Below are 27,968 nucleotides of genomic sequence, written 5' to 3'. Positions count from 1 at the left end.
CGGAATCATTCATCATCGGCTGCTCAGTTTCATTTTTGCATTCGTGAGGTAAAGTTAGCAGCAGTGGTACGCGTAAGCTTAGCTCGGGTGAACAGTTTCGACAAGAGCCACATTTTTCAGGTGTTTAGTGGGAAGAAAAACGCATTTCTAGACTGGAAAAATTGTGATCAAAAATCAACTGTGTAGTGGATTATCGGAAAAGTTCGTACTTTAAAGTGCTTTTACGTGAATTCAAGGATCGTTTTCCGGATTTTCCACCAAGGGAGATACGGTAAAAGGTGTTTGGCTGGAAGTGTTCTTTGTAATTGACTAGTGAAGAAAGCTGGAATTTTCGCTTAATATCGAAGCAAGTCAATCCGATTTGGCACGATGTCTGTGATTGGAATAGATTTTGGAAACGAGTCCTGCTACGTGGCTGTAGCAAAGGCCGGCGGAATAGAAACGATAGCCAACGATTACAGCTTGCGAGCCACACCGTAAGTACACACATGCCATGGCAAGCTTTTTTTTCGCCTTTGCCATTTTGATCGTTCTTCACTTTGGTTCTGTCATTGCGTGAGGATTATGTAAAAAGAGGTGCTGATTCATTCGAAAGTGGATTAGATGAGTGACGAAATAATAATTTACTATTTAAATGTAGAGGAGATGTTAGAAATAGACTGCATTTCAGTCGTTTCGATTATCGATTTTGTTTAGGTCGCTTGCCGACCGGAGACGGCCCCTCAAGCAACTCTCTTTAAAGGGTTCAACATAACCTCGAAATGTTTCGAGAAAATTCTCGCAGTCTATCGATTTTTCCGGCTGTTTCCTGTTGCGGTTAAAGTTACCATCGGAACCGTTAGTTGACTAACGGGCCAACAATCTGCCAGGAAGCAGCTGATCAGTGACTGACAAATTTTATCTTCTAAAGATGGCCAACTCATGCGGTGTTGCTTGCTGCTGCACTGCACTGTCAGGTCAGGCCGGTTGCTGCCTTTTGCTTGATGGTATTGGAAAAGAACAGGCGTTTGTCACACACAAGCATCAGAGAAATCCGTGTGGTGTGCACTGCGCTGACAGAGGACTGATTGCTGAGCTCTTCCTGCTGCTGGTCGATTTTGTTTAGATTAGTGGTGTGCGTGTCGCGTTGCCAGCCGCGGAAAACGCGAGATTATAAGCGCTATTACGCGATGACACATTACGAACCACATTCTACATGGTACGTACTAACTGATTTCGTACATTACAACGTGTACGTTAGGGAAAAAAGGGGTTCTCTCTGGGCGAAGGTTCAGTTTCTTTGCGGTTTCAATATAAGTTAAAACGTTGTTATCAATTCTCATTAGTTCGAAATTGTTCGTGAAACTCACTATCTACCATGTCAATCAGAGTCGTTGTGAGTGTATTGGTTTTACTAAAGATCTCTGATGTATGAGGTACATATTAGATAAAATTAATCTGCTACTAACGAATTACTGGATACAAGTGATTGTGCTTATTAGATCGCGGTTATACAGAAAGAAAATATTTAAAATAAATTTCACGTATTTAATCGTAGGACTATGTTTTGCCGTAGGACTACGTCTTACCGCAGGGTGTCATTCCATAATTAAGATTATAGTTACCGTCACGAAAACATGAAAGATTTTAAACGCTAATAGCTCTGCCAATTATGAATAGATTTTCATGGTTTAGATGTCGATCGACTCATAATAAATGTAGCAATTATCTGGCTCCTATTAAAATCTTTTTCAATCACGATTCAGTGAAAATCAACGAAAAGTTTCAAGGTCAAATATCCCCATATATTATCTTCGCGATCGTCTTCCTTCACAGGCAAGGACGACAGTTAAATACACCAACCTTCTTCTTCAGCAGCATAGAGCCGGGGTGGCTCGTGCTGTTTCAAGCACTCGTCTCCATTCAACTCGGTCTTGGGCCACTCGTCGCCAATTTCCTAGTCTCAGAAGTCGCAAATCGTTTTCGACCTGGTCGAGCCATCGTGCACGTTGGGCCCCCCTGTTCCTGGTGCCGGTGTGGTTGTTGAAGAGGACTATTTTCGTCGCACTGTCGTCCGGCATCCTTACGAGGTGTCCGGCCCACCGTAGCCTGCTAACTTTCGCTAGATGTACGATGGGAGTCTCCCCAAGCAGTGTAGCTCGTGATTCATACGCCTCCGCCACTCTCCGCTTTCAGTTTGTACTCCGCCAAATATCGTCCGCTGCACTTTCCGCTCAAACACGGCAAAGGCGCGTATGTCCTCCGTAAGCAGCATCACGGCTTCAAGTCCAGAAAGAACTACCGGTCTAATAATGGTTTTGTACATTGTTAGCTTCGTGTGTCGACGTATGCTTCCTGATCGTAGCGTTTTACGAAGGGCAAAGTAGGCCCGATTTCCCGCTTGGATGCGCCGCTGGATCTCCTTACTAGTGTTGTTGTCCGCGGTCACCAGCGATCCCAAATACACGAACTCCTCTACCACTTCTAGTTCGTCGCCGTCAACGGTTACCGTCCGTGGGAGGCACGCATTTGTTTCCTTTGAGCCTCTTCCTTTCATGTATTTGGTCTTCGACGCATTTATTTTTAGCCCAATTCTCCTAGACTTCACTTTCAGTCTGGCGTAGATTGCCTCCGCCGTCGCAAAGTTCCTGGCAATGATATCGAAGTCATCTGCAAAGCCTAGAAGTTGGCTACTCTTGGTAAAAATCGTGCCTCTCGTTTCGATGCCCGCTCGTCGGATCACCCCCTCAAGAACGATGTTGAACAGCATGCAGGATAGACCGTCACCTTGTCTCAACCCTCGTCGCGTCTCGAAGGGACTCGAGAGTGTCCCAGAGATGCGTACGAAACACATCACTCGATCCAATGTAGCTCTGATCAGTCGCGTCAGTTTGTCCGGAAAACCGTATTCGTGCATTATCTGCCATAGCTTGTCTCGATCGACTGTATCGTATGCTGCTTTGAAATCAATAAAGATGTGATGCGTGGGCACGTTGTACTCCCGACATTTCTGCAAGATCTGTCGGATAGTAAAAATTTGGTCCGTAGTTGCGCGAGCCCCCATGAAACCCGCCTGATAATTCCCTACGAAACCTTGTGCTATCGGTGACAGCCGGCGTAACAGGATCTGGGAGAGTACCTTGTAGGCGGCGTTTACCAGCGTTACACCACGATAGTTGCAGCAGTCTAGCCGATCACCCTTTTTGTAGATGGGACAAACCACTCCTTCCATCCATTCCTCCGGTAGCTTTTCCTCCTCCCAAATCCTAGAAATAACCCAGTGTAGAGCCTTTGCTAGCGTTTCTCCGCCATGCTTATAAAGCTCTGCCGGTAGGCGGTCCTTCCCAGCGGCTTTATTGGTCTTCAGCAGCCTGATTTCTCGTTTGGCTTCTTGGAGTTCAGGTGCTAGGACATCACTATCTTCCATGGGCGCTCCAAGGTTAATTTCCGTTTCGCCTCCTTCTGCGACTTCGCCATTGAGCAGTTCATCGAAGAACTGCTTCCACCTGTCGACCACCTCGCGCTCGTTTGTAATTAGCATGCATACCACCGCACTGTGAGTTGTTGTGATCGTGGAATATCGAAGCATTATATATGCTAAAGTCATTGCTATATCGTTGATAACTATCAATTCGCTGGAAAATACCATGTACAAACCATGAAATTGGAGTGCGCCAAAAATTTCTGCTAACGGCTGATTTAGAACGAAAAGTAAATTGTGCTATCATTTGATCGATACTCTGCCATACTGCCTTTGTGAGGTGTACAAATTGTATCTATCTGCTATTGTATTGCCTTGTCGCTTAACCACACATTGGATGAACGGTAACAAAGCTTATACCCGTTCGAAAGCAGCAGAAATGGGCAAAAACAAAATTGCAATTTCGTTACCAGTTGGAGTGAGTAGAAATGATAGTAAAAAACGGTCAAGGGACGATCTGGATCAGACGGGAGATCAGCCGGACACTTTTGAAGATCTATTGGCTAGTGTAAAGTTAATGATAGATGAAGGAAACGCCAGGATTGAAAACAAAATTGATTTCAGTAATAGCAAGCTAGTGAACGAAATAGCCACTCTTAGGAATGATGTTCAGCTATTGCGAGCTGATTGTGCGTCAGAAATCTGTAAACTGACGGAGTCGTTAAACAAATTGGATTCAAATGTAAAACGTAACAAAGATAGCATCGGTATATTGGAAAATATAAACGATTTACTTCTTTCTGGAGTCCCGTTCTCTCCGAATGAAAACACCTGTGATATCTTTCGAAAAGTTGCATTGTCTCTTGGATACTGTGATTCGGATGTTCCACTCGTTTACACCAAGCGTTTGGCCCGGATACCTATTACAACTGGAGCAACCCCACCGATTCTGTTTCAATTCGCTTTCAAGGCTGCACGAGATGAGTTTTTTCGCCGCTATTTGTCACAGAAGAACCTCAACCTTCAACATATCGAAATTAATTTGACCAAACGTATCTACATCAACGAAAGTCTTACTGAATCTGCGCGCCGTATCCAAGGAAGTGCAGTTAAGTTAAAAAAGAGTGGTCAAATCCATAGTGTCTTCGCCAGGAATGGAGTCGTTTATATCAAACCGAATGCCGATGTTGCCGCACAAGCCATCTATAGCATCGATCAGCTGGAAATATTTGCTACCAAATCAAATACCCTCTCCTAGAAAAATCATTCTCCTTTCTTGTAATCCTGTGATTCCTCTCCTAATTATTATCCCATGATCATTCCCCTCCTAAAAGTTAAAACACATCAAACCTTTCCGCTGAGCTCTTCTACAGTTCCTTCCTCATTCCTGTGCTACCTCTCCTTTCGCTTTTCGTCCGCAACCTTCCGTCCTGAAAGTCGTTCAACGATGGATCATCGTGTGTTACTGCTGTTGCTGCTGCTGCTGTTGGGTGCTGCGTACTGTTACTGCATTATTCTCTGCTGGACGATTACGGACGATCGCTTTGATAACCACTGGATACCCGAGCAAAGTTTTAGAGCAAATTGAAAACAAAATTTGATAGCTTGATGTAATGGATTTTGATTACTCAGTATGATTTCATTTTGGTCGACTTAGTGGTTAAAATATCAAAATTGAATGCAAAAATTCCACGACGTGAAATTAAATTGAATACTACTTTTGCTATCAAAAATATCAAGCGGAAAACTAAATTTGATGTTAAAACATATCAAGAAGAAATCAAAATCTGTTTTCATTTTGCTAAAAAGTAGAAGAACTGATTACAAAATCCTGAGAGCAAGTTTTGCTTTCATTTTGATAAATTGCTGAAAAGTGGATAGTGGAAATAAGCATATTTTTCCATCAAATTGATAATTAACAATAAAAATACAAGAAATACAAAGTGGAATGTCATCTGAAATTACAATTCTCAATTGTGTTACTTTAATATTACAACGTTGTTATTCAACAGAAGTTAATTATTTATAAGAAATAATATGTAAGTTAAGAAACAAGAAATATTTAAGGGTTATTAAATTTATCGAACATTTAATGGTACAGAACGGACTAAATCATTAGCGTTTGCTATTGCTAATGACCATCTGCATTAGTCTCTTGCATCCAGCCGAGATTTTGTGTGCAACATGGTCGTTATCGCTTAGGTGAATGCGTCTCTCGTATAGACGTTCTGAAAGAATAAAATTTTTTAGTAAAACTAGATATTTAAAGAAATTATGATATACCTTACCTTGTATGTACTTCACTTTTTCTGGTTCCAAAGCAGTTGTTTGAACAACTTGCATCGAACCGCATACATCCGGTACAGTATCGGAAGCCGACGGTTTAATTTGATTGATTTTTGGGCGGCCTTTGGGGTTGTTAGAGTTCCTTCCCGTAACCGATTTTCCCGTGAAACCATTCGGCCATACAGCGTTCATCAATAGTTTTATAAAGACGTAGTCGCTGTCTCTAGCCTCTATCGACATTTTTAGCAAGGTTTCGCAGTCGGGAAATCCATGAATCTGTTTGAAGGCCTCTTTTTTTGTAGGCAGCAGTTTCGATACGAGAGCTTTTTGAAGTTTTGCGTTAGACAACTCGAGGTCATGCCTCTTCGCCTTGAGCTTCAAAACTTTCCTTTTCAAACGCGTCATCTCCGTTTGTAAGCCACAGGAACATACTAAAATTTAAAAAATAAAATAGTAGAATATGCACTACAATCAAAAATGAAATTATACCTTTTTCAATTGACTGCTCCGGAGCATCATTCGGGTTTGCATGGTCATCATATGCCACAGCGTTAGTAGAGTCAACCGTCAAATGCTCAACTGAGACCTCTGCGTCAACCGGATGGATTTCGCTCGTCGCTGCTGGTTCCTCAGTGCAATTTTCCCCGGTTACTTCACAGGAGGAATTCTATGGGAGATGAAAGTGAGGTTATGGCAAAAATGCATGTAATTTTTATACTTACATTAGCGTCAGTAAGTTCATCTTGCAGAAACTGAGAATTTGCCGCCTGAGCAATCTTGAGAATACGTTTTTTTGACGCATTACGACGTTTGTTGCCCATTTTTGGGTTTGAACTGGTGAAATAAAACGGCCCGAAGAAAACGATGTGCGCGTACTTGCAAATCAATACGGTATGACGTGCAGAGTCGCCAGATTTTTGGTGCTGTCTTTATTCGACAATAAAAATTTGTAACTGGGATTTTCCAAGAGGTAATATTTTGTAATGACCGCAATTCTATATTAAGACCGTATTAAGACAAATGATATAAACTTTTAATGTATAATTTACCTGTTTACAATAAAACGAGGTTTTACCAATTTTTTTTGTCTGCTTCTTAATTTTATCCTACCACGTTCAATTGCAAGGTTAAAACCCTGTCGGTAGTATTAACCTATGGATATAAGCCCAATAAAATGATTACCACTCCTTATTATTTTTGGATATCTTACTTCGTTGCTGACACTCAAGTTATATTGACATTTTAAAAAGTATATAAATCGTAGACTTTGACATCTACTAACATCAATGAATTAGTTATGAAAATTATGTATACATATACGAATTCTTGGTAGCTATTGCGGTCAATACATAATCATTAATTGAATTTCTCTTCAGTACACTTTGTCTAAAACCGCTAATTTGCATTTATTTCCGTGCGCGAGTTCGCGACATCAATGGCAATTTAGCATCACTGCTTTACCCACCCCATCGATATCTCTATATCGAGCTGCAGTGAACGTCAGCGACAGCATGTCTTGGGCTCAAAATTTGACAGCGGGCCCAAATCAAGCTCCTGGCAGTCGCGTGAAACGAAGTGATGAAATGCTATTCCATTTTCGCTCACGCTGAGATGTAGGCTGCAAAAGCATGGTTGCCTGTCGATGGGGTGGCTGTACCATTCGAGCTTGATGTGCAGCAGTAAAGGTGTGGAGGAACGTACCGTTTATTTGTGTTAGCAGTACAAATAATGTAAACAACGAAGATGACGTCAATCTCGCACAATATTCTACGGGCATAAAAAAAACTAGAAAACTACACAATAAGGTTTTGCACGGGTGAGCATAACCTCACTTCTTTGACGTCCATCAGTGGTTTGTTTACATGAACTTAGAACGTGGGTTAACATGTTGAAAGTGAATATTGCTTAAGGCATTGACGGCAAGTCAAAAAAGCACAAAAACTGCCATTCCGAGTAGTTTGGAGGGCGACACTGCTGGATAATACGCTTTTAAAACGTTTAACTTCAATTTATGCATATCGCGTTCACCTGACAAATAGTAAACAAACCACGAGTGGATGTCAAATGGGTGAATTGCGTTCATTCCGGTTCATTCGTGACGTCACCTTGCAAAACCTTATTCAAGACTATGCATGAAGTAATTTGCGGTTTCATCACTAACGAGAATGACATTAGCTGCGGCTCGTTTATGTATAGAAGTGAGAGGGGAGCGAAGAGTGGAGGAGAGGATCCGAAAGTTTGATATTTGATGTTTTTGATATTATTCCTACAAGAGGCTGTTTGCAGTAGGAATGATATCAAAAACATCAAATATCAAACTCCCGGATGTCATTCTTGTTAGTGACGAAACCGCAAATTACTTCATGTCAAAAATGTTTATCCAAGTGGGGACATTGGTTGTCGGTTCCCTGTGGCAAATAACTAACAGTTTGCCGTACACAAGTACCAATGTGCAGTATTAAAAGTGTGAAAGAACGCATCGTTTGTTTGTGTCAGCAGCTCAAATAATGTAAACAACAGTGTTTTTGTTTAATGTCCATAAGAATATTGTGCGAGATTGACGTCATCTTCGTTGATTACATATTTGTCACTGCTAATACAAAGAAACGGTACGTTCCGCCACACCTTTACTACTTCACTCGGTTTGTCGCCATCTGTCACCATTCGCGTTGACGGTGTTTGTTGCTATTCCTATAACAGACGGTAACAGCATTTAATTTTCGTATTGTAATCGATGTAATACACTAAAGTACGTATAATTAATAGACTCGTGACTAAAGAATACGTTACAATATGCAGCAACGAAAGGAGCGGCATCATTACATGAGAAATGAATATTTTAGTAGAAAATACATTCGCAAGGTATACGCTGTAGTAAAATAACAAATGGACACCAAAATCAATTCGAACATTATATTTCAGCCCGCCCGTAAACGTTTTTTGACATCAAATATTCCTCAAACGAATAAAGCGTTCGATGGTCAACAGTCAATATATCAAACCAGTTATTCTGAATGTTCCAGTGAGTCGGATTTTGAGGGATTTGACAACTCTCATACAGAGCATGAACAAAAATTAGTTTTGCTTCGTCAACACATCGGAAATATGGAACAATGTAACAAAACAATTACCGGCGATATTCCAGGGTCACAATTAACGACGAAAGATTCTACGTGGAGTGGCGATCAACATATTACTGATGAATTTCCAACTGATGAATTTTCAGACAACTTGGGAACTGAAATCAATTACACTATTGAAAGTTCAGATGAAGATATATCGATGAAAAGTTTCATTTTTGGCATGGGTAGCAATAAAAGACGGCAGTCCTACGAGGTAGAAGAGTAATACCAGTAATCTGTACGTCGTCTGTATTTTATGTTTAATAATTTTAGGATGGTGGAACATACAGTAGACCACTAACGTTTTTTCCTGGATTAAAAGTTTGTGATGTGTTATACATGATATTGAATTTCTATATCAGATATAAGCTATCTCAAAAGGCTGTTATTGAGCTTATAAAAATGATAAATATTATTACCGGCGCTAAAAATCTTCCGGAAAGCTTCGAAACATTTATAGCTGCATTTCCAGATCCATATAACACCTATCGGGTTTATTTCTGTGCCGAATGCCAATGTGAATTTGGCAACGATGCCCCTACAGAAAGAACTATTTGTTTGGTACCAGGTTGTAATTCAAAAACCTTTGATTTTTTTGTCGTCATTCCTATTGAAGATCAGATAAAGGAAACTATTGTGAGGTACCGTAAAGAAATAGATGAATATGAGTGTACTGTGCAGGAAAACAACATTTCAGACATTAATCAAGGAGATATGTATAAAAAAATTGAAAAAGGAGAGAAAGGAAAAATTATTTCTCTTTCCATAAACACAGATGGCGCAGCAGCATACCGTTGGACGATAAATAAACCATGTTATCCGATTTTTCTTGTTGTGAATAATCTTCCGCCACGTTTGCGTTTTGCAAAATATAATATCATTCTTGCTGCTATCTGGCTTAGTAAAGGAGATCCAGACATGTGCATGTTTTTTAAAAATCTGTGTAAAGAATTAAAACTTTTGAGGTATAAGCTGGAAATTGGCGATGATGTATACAAAGTGATCGCACTTCAAACATGTCTTGATTCAATCGCCAGACCTAAGGTACAAAACACAACACAATTCAACGGAAAATTTGGTTGCTCGTTATGTCTTCACAGTGGTAAAATTGTTAATGGGAATCAAGTACGTTATCCTTACCAGCAAGCCAATCACAGAGACCATAACGAAACACGGCAGCTGATGCTAGATATTAATGAGACTAAAGTTCCACAATATGGTATTAAAGGACTTTCGGTTTTTCTATATGTTCCAGATTTTGATATTATACGTGGTAATTATAATATCGATTAACTATAATTTAACCTGCAATTATTAATAATTATTGCAGGTTTTCCTCCTGATTACATGCATAATGTTCTTCTGGGTGTAGTCAAGCAACTGTGGGAACTATTCACAGCAACCTCTAATCACACCAAGCCTTATTATGCAGGACGCAAACTGGAAGAAATCGAACGGCGAATGATCGGTATACGTCCACCAAGTTCTTTCCCTCGATACCCCGGAAAACTGCACGATATGAAGAAAAATAAGGCCTCTGACTGGGAAAACATGTTGTTCCATTACTTTTATCCATGTTTTTTTAAAATTATTCCAAAAATTTATCTTGATCATTTCATGCTACTTTCTTCATGTATATTTGAATTATTAGAAATAAGCTTAACGTCGACTCAAATAGGAAAATGCGAAAAAAATTTAAATATTTTCGTCAAAGAATTCGAAAAATTCTATGGAGAAGAGAATATGGTATTTAACATACATTTAGTAACTCACTTATCGCAAAGTGTTAGAGATTTTGGTGCTCTATGGAATTCATCATTATTTCCATACGAAAATGCTAACGGTATGATACTTGGATTCAAAACAGGCAATAATTCTCCGGCAGTTCAAATAAGTTCTAAATACGTATTAAATCGAATATGTCAATATAAAACATTTCCAGAAACAATACTTAGGTCTTGGCATTGTCGTCTCTGGAGTACGAACAAAACATTGAAGCTTAAATATGATCCACGTAACTTATATGTACTACCAGAAAATGTTGTTATAGATGAAAATCTTGATGAATGCGATTTTAGTCAAGTCGATAGAATTTTTATAGAAAACATGCAGTATCGAACCAGCGATTCCTGCAAGAAACTTGGCTATGATGATTCTTTTGTCTTTATAAATCAAAAATTTTATTGCATCGATAAAATATTAATAGATAGAAGAGATGTCACTTATATTGTTGGTGTAAGGCTAATTACTAAAAAGCATTACTATAACATGTTTACATATACTAAGAGTGAAAATTGTTATTTAAAAAAAACTGACAATCTGTTTCGTCAATGCATTAGTATTTCCATAACTCTAGATGAAAAAAAAATTGATTTTATATCTGTATGCAAATATAGTAGTCAGGTTGATTGAAAACTGATTAAACCGGCAATCTTAACGTATTCATTTGTTGTAATTCATAAATGTCCAATAAAGGGATACTCCGATATCAGACTATAATTGTCTATTTATATTTATTGTATATTTATCATTTCAAAAATGATGCCCTATATCAAAATTGTCTTATATTTAGTATTTTAGTATTTATTTATTCTATACTTGTAGAGTAAGAGTAATCTCTTATTAATTTCTACAATCGGCATCATTGTTATTCATACCACATTTCCAAAAAAACTAATACAACTCAATTATAATTATATTTAAACATGATTTTTTCGAAAAAAAAGCTTTAGCTATGTTTTTGAGCTGCTTATTATTGGTTGAGCTTACATGAAGCTAAAACCTGTCTTATATCGTGGTTGTTTTATATCGAGGTATCCCTGTACACGTTTTACTTAAAATGAGATCAAAATGAAAGCAAATTTAGATAACTCATAGGCTCTATTTTAATTTGCCAACAAAATATGATTTCAGTTTGATGTCAATAGCAAAATATGAAATCATTTTGATATACTTTTGCTGTAAAACCTTGCTCGGGTAACAATCACAATATAATTGGAACAAAATATTCAAATGAACGACATTTATATTAACCGCCGCCGCCCATCGACATCTACTGCTACCACCCACCACCCACCACCTACCAAACCACCATCTGCTACCCGTAAATAGTTTAGAAGATCATTGGTAAATTCAAACAAAAATTGTAATTAAAATGAAGTCAATAACCTCACGAACTAGATATTAAGTAGTTAAGCACTTCCTTAAAAGAGCATGTCGCTCACTGGAAAGTGCAGACCACTGTATTCAATTTAATAATAATAAAATGTATTTGAATTTCTTGAAAAAAAAAAAAAAAAAAAGATTCCCTTCCTCGTCCCTACACATGTCAGGTTTCGGTGTGTAGCCCTTTCGAGTTTGTCATTAGTTCGGAATAGTTGCTCTAATTCTTCACGATCTCTGTCCTCCTTTTGGCGCTTTTTTCTCCTCAGGATCGTGGTCAACTGGTGGTCCTAGCTCGTCGGTACTTGGTCAGGTTCTCTCTAGTGGCAATACTTAGATAATTTCTCCAAGCATTTTTTTCTCTTCCACCGCTTGTTGGCATTCCCCATCAAACCAATCATTTTGTGTACTCCGAGGCTCAATACCTAGTGCCGAGCGTATGGCTCAATATCTCTCCGATGGCCGAGTGTATTCTGCCCCAACCGTCTTCGAGGTTTGAAGCACCTAACTCCTCGGAAGAAGGCAGTGCCTCATTCAGTACTCGCGCGTAGTTCTCGGCAGCTTGTGGGTTGTCTAGCTGCCTGATGTACAGCCGAGGAGGGCGGCTTTGATATGTCCGGTATACGGTGGATAGCTTTGAGCGCACATGTACTGCTACTAGGTAATGGTCAGAATCAATATCCGCACCCCGACGGGAGCGTACGTTCGTGATGTTAGAGAAGAACCGGCCCTCTATGAGAACGTGGTCAATTTGGTTCATTGTACGTTGGTCAGGTGATCTCCAGGTGGCTTTGTGGATATCCTTGCGCGGGAAAAAGGGGCTTCGGATCACCAGGCCTCGGGAAGCGGCGAAGTTTATACATCGTTGGCCGTTATCGTTTGTGTCGGTGTGCAGGCTATGGGGTCCTACCACCGGTCTATACATTTCTTCCCTACCGACTTGGGCGTTCATATCCACGATGACGATCTTGATGTCCCGTGACGAGCAGCTGTCGTACGTTGCCTCCAGCCTCGCGTAGAACGCTTCTTTCCCATCGTCGGGTCTACCTTCGTGCGGGCAGTGCACGTTAATGATGCTATAATTGAAGAAACGTCCCTTTATCCTCAATACACACATTCTCTCGTTGATCGCCTTCCAATCAATCACGCGATCCTGCATTCCGCCCAGCACTACAAAGCCCGTCCCCAGTTCGTTGGTAGCGCCACCGCTCTGGTAAAACTGGGCCTTTCCGCCACGGATCTTCCATACCTTCTCTCATTTGCGACAGATTTCCTGCAGAGCTACGATGCCGAGTTTGCGAGGTTCCAGCTGTTCAATCAGCACCCGCTCACAACCTGCGAAATTTAGCGATCTGCAGTTCCAAGTCCCGAGTCTCTATTCGTCGTCCTTATTCCGTCGCCTAGGTCGATGCCGAATATTCCGCTCCGAATATGCTTGAATGTTGTTAGTTTAAGTTTATTTAGGTGTGTAGCCGTACTGGGACAACACTACCGAGTCTCGCGATGGGGCTGCCATTTTATAGTGCCGAGACTCACTACCTCCTTCCCGGTTAGTATACGACCTTAGTTTCCACCGGGGTTGGTTACCCGATCTCCGCTAAGGTTGCTCGTATTCCGGCTGGTACCACGAGGAGGTCGGGATCGGAGTTGCTGGATAAGAGGCTAAAGACCACTATGGGGTCTATATTCCGCATTATCCAGCCGTTTACCAACCATGAGCAGCTTGATGTCTCGCTTATAAAAATGTCGTTTGCAATCACCAATCCAATCGTTTCGAAACATATTGTTAAGTAGCTGTGTTATACGCTCCATTTCATTTATTTATTATTTATTGTAACTCAAAATGAATAACCCAAGTTTGCGTAACAATAATAAAACAACAACACCTTAAAACAAATAAAATGGTTCTCACAAGTTTATGTAGTAAACAAAGTTACCATACAGTAAAACAAAACAACGTAGCCACATTTCATATCGGAATTAAAATTTCCAAGGGTGAGCGCTGGAACGGTAGCCCGACGTTGAGAACAAGGTGATAATTGCGTTTACATTTTTTTTCCTTTGAACTGAAGAGCCGAGTTCACCGTTGGCCCGTTGGATATCGGTGTATGTGTGAACGCGCGAGCCATAATTGAGACTGACTCGCCGTCGCAACGCTACCAAGTCTTCACTAACATGCTGCACGTGTACTAAAACAGAATAACATCGTCGAATAATAGAGGGCGAGATGCAAGTTGTCACAGATGGCCTTTTAGGGACAATCCGGTGGAGCGTCGAAAAGCCACTGAAAGTAACCAGCCGGCATCCTCAAGTCAAGCAGAGCTGAATCATCGGTGGGTTAAGATTTGCTGAAGGTTGTAACCTCAAGAGCATCCATATTGAGCCGTCTGCATGAGTCAAAATGTATGTTATGAACGAAAGTTTTGTATTAAATTAGTGGAGTATTGATAAAAATAAAACAAACATATCAAAAGCCTGCGACAAAATGCATCTACCAACAACATCTCAGTGCAGCATTATCGATCGTTCGCTGCCCTACTGGAGAGCTCCCATTTTTTCACGTCGTTCTGCTGCAATAAACACATATTTACGCTCCCTGCTGACCTCCTACCACCCGCTCTGCTCCGCTCGATCACAGCAGCGGCCGTCTGCCATACCGTAAAGTGGATCGCAATTGGACGGTTGGTTGATTCGTTTGTACCGTGTAGGTAAACGAGCACAGCGGTACTCACACCTTCACAAACGAAAACTTTAAACATCTGTTTCATGAGCTGGAATTCCCGGGCTTCGTTTAGCTTCCGGTAGCAAAGCCATTCTACTAAGTTTTTTTTATGTAAATGTTCCAACATTTAAAACTTATTGGATTTTCAGTTAGTTGTCTATCAAGGGTTAAGGTCAACATTGCCAGCGGCACCCTTACGGAGGTGAGGTTGTTGCGTTTTGATTATGTCATTCCACTGCTGCCATGTTTCGATGTCCACTGTGTGTAATTAATAAAATACTGTTTATACTTCAAGTTTATTGGAGGAATGCAGTTATTTTTTTACAAAATGCGATATTGAGACAACTTCATCATCAATCTTAGTTTGTAAGTACTATGAGATAGATATTTTTCAAACTGAGGGCCAATAATTTTCGTCCCGAATCTGTCAGACGTCTGGCATGAAATGAAGATGCTCAGTTTTTTAACATCATCTCACACCTTTTCCAGTGCGTCTCAATGTACAAAGTCCGCACTGATTTACATCCCAGCCCAGGTGGGTAGGTAAATTATTACAACGGACTTCGGAGTTGTTCGGTAGACCGCAATCGACAATAAATCTGTCGTTCGCTTGATGTCTGTTGGTTGCTGTCCCGTAGTGGAATCGTTTCATATTTAACCGGAGACCAGGCGTCTAAAATGGATTGGTGTCGGCTTTTTGTTTTGAATTTCATTTCGAATAAGTTCCCTTCAGAAGCTTAGTCATCAGGTTCTGAACCTGGCTCGAAGAGACTGAGCGGAATGTGCTTGTTTTGTGTTTTCGCAGCCAGCATCTCGTTTGCCGTGACATGCCGCTAAGAAGGCTACGGTAAGCTGTAATAATTTTAACGCATCGTTCTAATTTATGAGGTTGGTGCAGTGCCACATGTAATTTCAAAATGCACAAAAATTGACCGTTTGTTGTCTGCATTCGATTCAGGATTCTAGTAGAATTGCTAAATATAAATTCTTTCGGTACTATTTTATCATAATTTGAACACCCCAAGGTGGCAAACAAACGTTATTACAACCAATTTGGATAATCTCATTTCGATCAAGTGCTTAACACACACTTGTCCAATTAAATACTGGTTAGTATAGTTGACTGGCGACTTCGCTTATATAGAAGGATGTCAATAGAAATTCATTGACTTTTATGGCGATGAGCTGCATACGCTGAGGTGTTGAGCGGTATGATCCGTGATACCTGTTTGCTGGTGGGCCTATTAGTGATTGTTAAGCATTGTTAGCTTGATTACTGATATGTGTTGATTCATAAAAATGTTTACTGTGTTTCAGAATGAAACTGAGCGACTTAAAAAAAGTAACAGAAAAATATTTTCTCTTTTAACACGTTTCTTATTTCTGTTTCTGACTGCTTATTGCGATTTGCACTTCAGGAAAAGAGTGAGAAAATTGTCTCATCCTACCGGACCTGAGTAAACGTTCTCTTTCTTCGAACCTAGATCAAATTTTGTTTTATCATGTCATTTATTTGTTCAGGCTCTAGCTTTAAGCTTTAAGGAGGTAGCTTTAGGGAGGATCAAATTGTTTTAAAAGTAAATCATGTTGAAAGCAGAAAGGCGAATTCTACGCAGTTTTGCATATCTACGGGCATACGGATCTATAGGCTCAGTTCCAAATTAACTATTACCTTTTGCTAGGAGTATTTTAAGTTAATCACATGATGAGCAGACGTAGCAGTAAACCTAACTTTTCTTTTCTGAAATCCATCGGGTCGTGTGCTCATCCTGGACAGTTGTGTAATATTTCCTCTCCTCGATTACTGTTTGTTTGCTTGCTTAAAAGACACTACATTCGATGTATTCGTGTCAGGGCTCCTCGATTAGTGTATCGATAGTTTTATTAGAATCTATTCAAAGCAGAAGTCTGGGATGAAAACGTACATCCAAAAATGAATCAATACTGTGTGATGGTTTCATCCCTAAATAGGTAATGATCATAAATTTACGCTAATCAATGATAGGTACAAAATACTGATTGTTCGATCAATTGTAACTAGCGTACAGGAGGGTATTTTCAGTAGGTTTCCAAATTCAGCCTTTTCTTTCGCCAATAAAAATAGTTTGCCGACATACAATTTGAATATGTTATACCTATTTTCTCAAGACTGTAAGTATTCTACTATTTTTATTCAATGAACGTCAAAACCACCTGGTCTTCCACTAGAACTAGTCCATAGGCCGAAAAAATAGATGCCATCTCTTAAATGGCCGAAAATACCCTCCCATGCCCTATGAGACCAACTCTTGAAGCTCAATGGAAAAGGTTAAAGACTAATGTTTGAGACATCGGTTAAGACAAATAACACGGTGTGACAAAATTTTTTTTTTAATATACTTTGCAAGTAACCTAGTGTACGTTGTACAACTGAGCATCTTGTACACGATGTAAGATTAGGCGGGTGATATATGAGAAGCAACAAATCTATAACTCTTAAAAATGGTCTCAAATTTGCAAATGTTGACCGATTTGGCTGAAATTTTGACCAAAGTCTCAGGATTGAATATGAAACAAGTGATGTTGAGCTCAGGATTGTGGGTCATTAAGGTCACTTTAAGGATCCCTAAAGTGAGAAAAATTTCATTTTTGTAGTTAAATTTCATATTTAATTGAAAATATCTTGTCTAACTTTTGTAGAATTATAGTGAATGTGTATATATTCTGAAAGCTTGTCCTCTAAGCTTTCCAAAAATGTGTAAAACACCTAAAATTGCTTGAAAAAATATTGAGTTATTCATGATAGTATGTGTACACCTAGCCAAAAAACGTTTTTTTTTTACAATAACTTGAAATTTTGGGGGTGGTAGGAAGATTTCAAATGTGTTTTTATGATATACTAGGTGTGACTAACAACGTACACTAGGTCATTTGAGAAGTATTTTTTCCATGTAACACCGTGTAATGATGCGTGTAAATTCTCTAAAAGCGAAAGAAGCTTTCCTGGTTGTACGGTCAGTTCATCGGATTGATAAAATGACCCATTTAAAAAAGGCGTTTTACACACTTCGAGCTGATGAAACTCCGATGAAGGCATCGTCGAGATGAGCGGATCAGGGATGTTAAGCCGCTTTTTCCAGGCCAAAAAATGTCGACTTCTAAACCAGTAACAGTAACGTCGTTCCTCCGGAGTAATTACTCTGCTTGCAGGTATCCAGAATTCACTAACGAAGCAACGATCAAGGGTCCGATGATTCTCGTTTTCAATCCCATTCATCTGTTCCAGCGGTCAAAGGAACGAAGGAATCCTCGCCAGAGACGGCTAGAATATGGGATAGTGCTGGCAGCAAAGGATCGTAGCAACTGGCCCTGCAATTGTCCTGCACTCGTAACAGCTTGCTGCGAAGTCTGTCTTATAAAAACAGAAGGTCAAGTTTCGAAAACGGAATGTAGCACCTAGACTTTGCTTTGCTTTTGCTGCAGCAAAGAATAAGTGGGTAAAGTAGATCAAGCTTTGAAGGAAGGGTAAACACCAATACACACTCAACAGCGATTATAGCAAAAATAAATGCAGTGCAGGCCATACAGCAAACACCCAGGCGATATCACAAGAGATCAACAATACTGGTCGCAGTGATGAGTCCACACATGAAAGAAAAATCTGGTAGTAGCATACGCCAACAGTCCGAACGAGATAATTGTGCTGACCAAAACCTGGCTTGAGAACCGTACATGCTCTTACCAGATATTTGGGTCGATCCACGTGATCTTTCGCTGTGATCGAAGTGTGCACAACAGCCGCAAAGCCGCAACCTTGCTATGAACAACACTGCGGGACTCATTGATCTTGACCCCTTGAATACTCGTAGCGATGTGATCAGAGCAGAAATAGCTGTCGCTGAAATGTTGACCTAGAGAGTGGATTGCTCGTCTATTTTCGCTAGCTTCAACATACACGCTCAAAGCCGTTCTCTACGTAATGTTCCTTTTCCGCGTACCGTATCGGCGGAATAACCTCAGCAGCTGTGGTACGATCACTGGTCTGCAACACACTTTGCTCGCATCAAAGCTAGCTTCAACTAACGTTAGCCGCGAGGTGCTGAACATTAGATTCCTGGCACTAGCTCGTACATTGTAGATATCAGTAGGGTCATAAGGCCTGTTGATATTTTTACAAAAAAAAACTGTGGACATGGACACATAAGTAAACAAAAAAAAAAACAAACTCGAACGCGTTTTTAAAATAACCTATTTTAAAATGGCTGATGTGCAACCAGTGGAAAGGTATTGTAAGGAACTGTGTATCGCAAAGCTGGCGAGGAGGTACATTGATTGGCAACTGTTCTGATAACGCTAGGTAGCCAATGTTTCCCCAATTAGACAGTCCGCGAGTTGCCGAAAACTATGCGCACGCACTGAATGAAGCTCTGCCTTCCTCTGTGGAGCTAGATACTTCGACTCTCGGAAACGTAGTGAGTACGATACGCTTGGCCGTCAACGAGGCCGCAACTGCGATGGTAGCAGGTGAGAAAACCTCGAGCGCACGAAATTATTGGTTTGACGGGGAACGCCAACAAGCGACAGAGAAAAAAAGAGCTTGGAAAAACTATAAGCATATCCACGAGAGAGAATTTGGCCTAGTATCGACGAGCGCAGAATCAGTAGACCACGATCCTGAGGAGGAAAAAGCTCCAGAAGGAGGACAGAGATCGTGAAGAGCTGGAACAACTATTCCGGGCTAATAACCACACAAGTTTTTTACGAAAAGGTGAACCAAGTTCGTAAGGGCTACACACCTACAAACCTGACATGTGTAAGGACGAAGGAGAGGATCTAATCACAAACGAGCGTGAGGTGGTCGACAGGTCGTACCTCAACGGCGATATAACAGTAGAAGACGCAACGGAAGTTAACCTAAAAGTGCCTACAAACGACAACAGCGTGACGGCTCCCGATCTCGAAGAGATCCTGCGAGAAATCGTTCAGCTGAAGAATAATAGAACCGCCGGAAAGGCCCGACTCCCGGCAGAATTCTACAGAAATGACCAAGAACCGCTAACAACAGCACCTCACTGGATAATTTTAACAATTTGGGAGGAAGAGAAACTACCGGAGGAATGGAAGACGGCGTAGTTGATGCCCCAGCATCAAAAAGGGCGATGCCGCGGTGCGCTAGTCAGCGTAATGGTCAATGCCGCCTATTAAGGTGCTCTCTCAGATTTTGTTGCGTCGTCTATTCCCAATAGCGAGAGAATTCGTAAGGCAGTATCCGGCGGGCTTCATGGGGGCCCCTGCTACTATGGATCAAATTTTTACTGTCCGACAAATCCTCCAGAAATGTCGAAAGTACAAAGTGCTCGCGCATCATTTTCGTGAATTTCAGGGCAGTATACAATTTAGTTGAAGTTGAACGCGAACTGACGCGACTGATCAAAGCTACCCTGAGGCGAGTGATGTGCTACGTGCGCGCTTTGTGGACACTCTCGTGTCCTTTCGAACCGCGCAGGGGGTTGCGGCAAGGGGTATCGGCGAGCGGGCATCGAAACGAGAGGTACAGTCTTCAGCAAGAATAGCCAACTCGCAGACGACCTCGACATCATCACTAGAAACTTTGGGACGGACAAGGCAATCTACGCCAGCTCATATTAAAAACAGAGAATAGGTTTACAAATCAATGCGTCGAAAACTAAATATTTGGTAGGAAGAGGCTCCAGAGAAAGCGTTTGGCTTCCACGGACAATGACTATTGATGGCGATGAACTGGAAGTGGGATCTCTAGTCACCGCAGGCAATAATACGAGTAAGGAGATTCAACGACGCATTTAAGCTGGAAATAGAGATCAAGGTGCGTACGCTGCAATCAGACCGGCAGTTCTCTGGGGACTTAAGACAGTAACTTTGCTTACGGAGGACATACGTGCATTTGCCGTATTTGAACGACTGTTGTTGTGGACTATTTTTGGCGGAGTACAAACGGATAGCGGAGAGTAACCTGACGTAGGCGTAGGCGTATGAACCGTGAGTTACAGACACTACTTGGAGAGATTCCCATCGTACACCTGGCGAAAGTTGGGAGACTACAGTGGACCGGCTAAGTTGCAAGATTGCCGGACGACTGCAGTGAAATCCGTTCTCTTCAAGAACCTCACCGGCACCAGAAATAGAGGGGCGCAACGTGCAATGTTTTGAGTGCGTGCAGAGAATATTTTAGTGAATGGTGACGCCTACTTCATAGATTGAGTTCCCAATATCAAATCTCAATAAGTATTGATTGTTGCTGCGTACGGATGCGTACCATTATTATTACACCAAATTAATAGATTATTTAAATCCTCTGGCAGAGCCACGCAGTCCGAAACCGACAGCCTTACTCGAAAATTTTTCAATTCTTAAGCGACGGAAGAACCGGATTCATAAGTGACGGAAAAACCGGATTCGCCGCTCAAGTCTTTTACGAAGGCTAGGAGTTGGTCCGAGTACGCATCCTTGGGGGACGCACTAGCCCCGTAATTGTCTTGTACTCTAATAACCAGCTGTGTAGTCTGCCGATAAAGAAGGCTCAGGTCCTAAGAACGTTCATACGATTACCTTTGTGAAAAAATCATCAAATGTTTTACAGCCCAAAAATACGGTTAAGCACTAATCATCAGGCTTGCAGTTGGCCTCGAGGTACGACACTAGTATAACAAGAAAGTCTAATGTTCGAATCTCGGGAAAGGCGGTTAGAGTAAAAATAGTATTTTTTTTAAATTTTTTAATGTTTTTAAATCAAAATCTTCCGTAGGTCTTTCAGGTTTAACTCTGTTAACTAAGATCCCAAAACGTCTTTCGTGCGTCGTGCTTTTATGTAAAAGTCATACAAATATTTGACTTTACCACAGCAACATTTATAAAGCGATGATTTTGAGCAAGTGATCCATTGACTGCACTTACTCTAAATTAGTTTTCATCCGTTCCTCTTTTTGAATGCCAAATGCTATATGGCAGAGGTGACCAGTATCGGTCGGTTGGATCTGTCGCCACTCATTGAATTCATTCCCGATTAGAACGGGAAATCATTCAACTGGAAATTTTCAGTGTGGAAACCGTGCCAAAAACGCTTTCGTAAATGAATTCGCTTAGCCAAACATTGTGTACTGAATGAAGAGTGTTATATGTTATTTTCTACTGTAGAACATTACAGAGTAATGTCGATATTTGACCTACATATCATCGTCGGAATGCTTTATCAATTAAAGTGCACGTTAGTTTGAACTCATTCTTGTCCATCATCTCAAATGGAAACGTTTACGTTTTGTATCGTATCTGTGATAGATTACATTTAAATTTTAAAGTTTGTTTAATCTTTACACGATGCAATCCATGCGGGTTTAAATAATCGGCTGCATTCTTTTTCCATTCGGAGTAAATATTTATCGCTTTCAAATGGCCAATGCTCTAAAACGCATGCTCCAGTAAGTAATTTTTCTGCCCTCTCCGCTATCGCACAGAGCCAATTCAGCAACAATTCCAAATACCACTCATCGAGCGTCCTCATTTGAATCATACTTCAATCCGTAACGCGCGTCTCTCTAAAACGTAAACACATTCACCGCGCTTACGCTTTCGTCATCGGCTAAAAACAGCTCGTTCTAACGTACTTTTTTCCTCGTTCTGTTTCTATCCTCCCACCTGGGTGTGCTATTTTTACACAGATCATGCGTTGCATTCGCCGGTCGAAATCGTGTGCTTGGCGTGGCCGCCAAGAACCAGCAGGTGACGAATATGAGCAACACAATCGGCGGATTCAAGCGATTACTCGGCCGCAAGTACAACGATCCGCACGTGCAAAATGAGCTGCGCAAAATACCGTACAAGGTGGAACCCCGGCCGGACGGTGGAATCGGTATAAAGGTCCAGTATCAGGACGAGGAATGCGTGTTTAGTCCGGAACAGATTACGGCCATGCTTTTCACCAAGTTAAAGGAGGACGCCTTTAAGGAGCTGAAAACACAAATTAACGACTGCGTGATCACGGTGCCGTCATTCTACACCAACGCCGAGCGGCAGGCTCTGCTCGACGCGGCCGGAATTTGCGGGCTCAATGTATTGCGGCTAATGAGTGAGACTACAGCGACGGCTCTAAGCTATGGGTTCTACAAGCAGGATCTGCCGGCACCAGAGGAAAAGGCCCGCAACGTCATCTTCGTGGACTTTGGACATTCGGCTTTGCAGGTTTCAGCATGTGCCTTTCACAAGGGAAAACTAAAGATGCTGGCCAGCTGTGCCGATCAGGTTGGCGGACGAGACTTTGACTACGCACTGGCGAATCACTTTAGCAACGAGTTCCAGAGCAAGTACAAAATCGATCCTCGAACAAACAAACGGTGAGTGTTTTTGGTTTGTTGTTTCAAAATATGATTTTTTTAAACCACAATTGCTTTTTTTTGCCTACAGAGCCTTCCTCCGTCTGCTGACCGAGGTGGAAAAAATCAAAAAGCAAATGTCAGCCAATAGCACAAAGTTGCCGTTGAACATCGAGTGTTTTATGAATGAAATCGACGTCCATTCGACGATGCAGCGAGCGATTATGGAAGAGCTGTGCGCTGGAGTTCTGCAGCGCATCGAAGCTACAATGAGAAAGCTTCTGAAGGACTCCAACCTACCGCTGGAGGATATACATTCCGTCGAAATTGTCGGTGGCAGCACACGTATTCCGGCAATCAAGCATTTGATCGAGCAGATCTTTTGCAAACCCGCCAGCACTACGCTGAATCAGGATGAGGCGGTGTCCCGCGGGGCTGCTCTACAATGTGCTGTCCTTTCGCCAGCGGTCCGTGTCCGTGAGTTTAGCTGCAGTGACGTGCAAGCCTATCCGGTATTGATCTCCTGGGACGATGGAACCCAGCGCAACGAGATGAAAGTTTTCGAGCAGTATCACACTGCCCCATTCACGCGACTCTTGACAGTCCACAGACGGGAACCGCTAACCATCAACGTGCACTATGAACCGAACAGTGTCCCTTATCCGGATCCTTTCATTGGTTCGTTCCATATCAAGGACATCAAGCCGAATGCGAATGGTGAGCCACAGGAAGTTAAGATCAAGGTTCGCATTAACCAGAACGGCATTGTGTTGATTTCGAACGCTAACATGGTTGAGAAACGTGAGAGCGAGGAACCGGTCACACCACCAGCTACTGCCAACGGCGAACAGCAACCTGCTACGCCGCAGGGAGAGGAAGCTCCCAAATCTGGTGAACCCATGGATATTCAAGAGGTAACTATTAGTTTAGAGCTGCCGGTATTTTTTGTTTGTGTTTTGTTTCACAACTTTTTTAGTATTAAAATTTGACTAGTTCTAACCAAAAAGCACCAAAGTGAACCACTAGAACAGGCTCGCTGCCGTCGGTTCGAATCCTGGAGCCTAACAAACCCCTTTTTCCCGCATTCCCTAAGAACTGTATGTTTCTTCTGTTTTGTGGTATTTGCTTTCCAAAGGTCGAAACAGATCATCAGCTGTTTTGATCAATTTTCCGTGTCAGAAGTTTTTCTTTAACAAAATCATCCGCGTCCTGAAGTAGAGCCTCCTTCTGATTCTCTGTTCTCTATTCCTTCTCCACACCTTCTTCTAGGGTAGCGATGATGAGCAAGCTAGTAAAGATACTAAAACAGACAGCGATAACAGTGGAGGTGGAGGGAGTTGGACGCAAAGAGTCAGCAGATGGTTTACCTCCTCGGTACGTCTAACAAATTACACAAGCCAAAGTAACACACGTAACTGGTCCGAAGTCCGAAGCTAGCAATGTTTAACTCTAGTTTACACTGTTATGTTTTATCTACTCCAAACACACTTTTCGTACTGTCCTTTTATATTGTTATTCCGATTTAACCCCCAGTATAGGCTTCCTGTTCAGTGGTCTTTCGTACCGTCTGTAGTAAACTCAGGCTGTTGTGTATGTCATCGGTTACTGACAATCTAGCCAACGATTACGACTGTCTGTCTTATCGTGTTAATCGGCAAAATATTCTTATTTGTACCCAAAAGTCAGGAAATGTTTAATGTATCAAAGTGATTCTAAGATAGAGATAAGGAATGATACCATCTACTAGCTCTAGCGTTCAGTTTTGCCCGACCTCCCTTTATCTTCTTTCAGTATTTAGGTTCTGTCATATATTATAACTGTTTTACTGTCACTACATTTCTTCTAGTATTGTAACTAACCGTGCATTTAAGAAAGGATTATAACAATATTGTTTCATCAAATCGATCCTCAAGGCATGCCTGTTTGTGCTCGGAGTTAGGTATGGGTTAGAATTTAAGTCTTAATCCAGTACGGTTCTACTTGGGTTAGTTGTTGTGTTAGTTGTAAAAAGTTATTCACATTATTCACATAGAAAATATGATTTTTCTGTATCAACAAATGTTTCTATACTAATAAGGTCGTCTGTCCGTTAGTAGGCAAAATGGAAAATGAATTATGAATTTGGAACAGAACCTTAAATACGTTTTGTCGAAGTTAAAGGTTAATTCGCAAACACGTACAAGTTTTCAATCAGTTACAATATACTGACGTTATTATGCTGCTTGAAATCTAACAAATTTGTTAGCAATACGGCATTCGGAAAATGATCTGCAAGTATTTTAAAATAGAACTGAACCAAAATTTCTACCTTGAGTCACATGTTTTCGAATCGGATTCAAAACCCCGATAACACTTGTACTGTTGATTCATAACATAAACTATCATTGTCTAATGTTAGGGTGTCAATCTAGACATTAAACAGCCAAAATTTGCTCCGTTTATTTTGTCATTCGTTCAGCAAAATACGCTCCCCCCTTACGGATTCTTTTTCAATGTGAGATAATTGTATGCTTTCATTTCTGTTACATCATTGTATAGCCTTTTCTCCTACACTATCGCTTAATCATTCGGTGCTACCGTAACAATCTTTAACGCTGTTTTTTTTTCATTGCAGGACAAAAAGAAGAAAATTGTTACTAAATCCATTGATCTTACGATTGATTGCAAAACACATGGCTTTATCAGCAGCGAGTTGTCCAATTACCATGAGATGGAGGTAAGCTGGTCGCTTCACGACAGCGGTAAATTACCCGTAACATTAACCGTGCTGCTTCCTTGTTCTTTTTCAGATGAAGATGATCGCTAACGATCGGCAAGAAAAGGAACGCATTGACGCTCGTAATGCACTGGAGGAGTTCGTTTACGAAATACGCGGCAAAATCCAGGAGGACGGCGAATTAAGCGCCTACGTGGCTCCGGATGATGCGTCGAAAATTACGCTCCAGCTGGAGGACATCGAAAACTGGCTGTACGAAGATGGCGAAAACTGCGAACGAGCAGTTTACAAGGACAAGTTGGCCACACTGCGTCAACAAACCGATCCGATCCGGGTTCGCTGCGAGGAATACAATGGACACGAGCAAGCCTTCCACGAACTTGGCCAGACCATTCAGTTGACCTACAAGGCGGTCGAACAGTACCGCGGTCAAGACCCCAAGTATGATCATTTGACCGAAACGGAAATTCTAAATATCAGCGAAGCCGCCCAGAAGGCTCAGAAATGGTATGAAGATGCTCGATCGCGACTGGTTAGCGTACGCAAGACACAGGACCCTCCCGTTAAGGTAGCGGACATCCGTCACGAAAATCAAACCCTGTCAACTTGCACGAATTCGGTACTGAACAGACCGAAACCTAAGCCACCAACTCCACCAGCAGACAACAATGCCGCCAAGGACCAGCAGCCGAACGGTGCTGACCACAGCAAAGACCAGCAGCAGCAGAACCAGCAACCGGATGGAAATCAACCTAAAGATTTAGAGGACAAAATGGATGTCGAGTAAGATAGCGAATTACACTTTGCGTTTACATTATAATACACCTATAATAGCACACACCCACAAAACAAAAGAAAACTTTTTATTTAATGGTCATTTGCGTTGGATGAGAGGTAATGTGAACTGCTTCAGCAGATATGTATGAAAATGTATTAAATTAAGACCTTTAGTTGTTTCATTCAAAAACTCAGAATCTACCAGTACCAAGACAAACACATTTATGGTAGGGCGGCGACAGGTAGGATAACAAGCAAGTTGATCTACAATTACTTACTGAGCTACATGTTTTGACTTTCATGAAGCAGTGAAAATGTAAAAGAATGCAAATTTATAGTTATTCAATCTCTTCTTAAACGAATATTCTTTTTAGAAAACTGGCAGACCAACGTTATTATTTTTCGGAGCTCTTAACATGTTCCTTGACTTAGATTTATTTATTTGGAAGAAATAAAGTCTCTAGGTACATCTGTAAGGTATTCATTACTGCTTCTGTATGAGTTCGACTATTAGAAATAGAAGTCGATTGGTTTGATTTTTCATAAGAACCTAGCCGTATCTGTTACGCTGCCGGTCTTTCTACTACATTTTACTGAATAAAACATAATTACACTATTGATCGGATAAGTGAACACGTAAAATTCGCCACACTGCTCAAGGTCGAAGCACATCCCCATTATTCTTTCTAGGATATGAAGCAAATACCTAGCTGGATTTAGAATCATAATATGTGTGCATGCAAGCGTTTCGAAAACTGAGTGGCTATTTGGCGAAGAAGTGATATCGTTAGGTTGAATGAAAGCAAAATGATACTAGAATTTCAGAAGCTTTGTGGTGTAGAAAGCAACAGCATTGACGAGAAACACGGAACAAATAGAATCTTATTGGACATGAGCTATCATATTTGTGGCGCCGCGCTACGTGCATGATAGTTTAGGTATGATCGTAAGAAAAGATAAACTTATTTTCCCCTCAATGGAGATGCAAGCTGATTCGTGTAACATGTATTTAACGGAGAATTAACTCTAAGCAGAATCCTATCCCATCCCCCTGCCCATGTAACACTTACAGACACTGCAAAAAAATTAAAACAATACAAAGAAATGAAGCGTTGATGAAACAAATTCCGCTCAGCATTCGATGCTGTTTAATTTGGTGCCGAAATTTACCTGAATGGATTATGGTGTGTACCGTTTGGTTTTATCGCCGACAGATCGACGTGATTTAAAAAAACGGAGTGGGGTTTGCATGTCCTGCGCATTAACGAGAAGAAAAGAAAGTGTTTCTGTGTAATTCTACAACGACAAATACTTCAATCTTTTAGCAAGCACGAGTTATGATGTTTCATGTCAAGCGACCGAAATGATCTTGCCCATCGACTTGGCCGGTTCGTGGCTCAACTTAAAAAGGTTAGACTTAACAGATGTCGAATTGCCTTTGGTAGATATGTATGACATT

The 27,968-nt window shown here is 41.2% G+C and overlaps 1 protein-coding gene across 2 annotated transcripts; it reads left to right on the top strand.

Annotated features, from left to right (window-relative positions):
* The first annotated feature begins 47 nt into the window (after positions 1 to 47).
* On the top strand, positions 48 to 27,657 carry LOC128734145 (heat shock 70 kDa protein 4). 2 transcript variants are annotated; one of them, XM_053828184.1, is made up of 6 exons: positions 48 to 476; positions 22,366 to 23,037; positions 23,108 to 23,930; positions 24,286 to 24,390; positions 25,631 to 25,732; positions 25,806 to 27,657. In XM_053828184.1, the coding sequence occupies exons 1-6, from the start codon at positions 370 to 372 to the stop codon at positions 26,517 to 26,519; spliced, it is 2,523 nt and encodes an 840-aa protein (XP_053684159.1). In that variant the 5' UTR covers positions 48 to 369; the 3' UTR covers positions 26,520 to 27,657. The 2 variants fall into 2 exon arrangements, with proteins under 2 accessions (XP_053684159.1, XP_053684160.1); XM_053828185.1 differs by lacking the exon at positions 24,286 to 24,390 and having other exon boundaries at positions 25,806 to 27,656.
* The last annotated feature ends 311 nt before the right edge of the window (positions 27,658 to 27,968 follow it).

Source organism: Sabethes cyaneus, chromosome 2, assembly GCF_943734655.1.
Source record: "Sabethes cyaneus chromosome 2, idSabCyanKW18_F2, whole genome shotgun sequence".
NCBI classification, from domain to species: Eukaryota; Metazoa; Arthropoda; class Insecta; order Diptera; family Culicidae; genus Sabethes; species Sabethes cyaneus.
The sequence above is the reverse complement of the archived record's forward strand: the minus strand, read 5'-3'. Positions and strand labels throughout refer to the sequence as shown.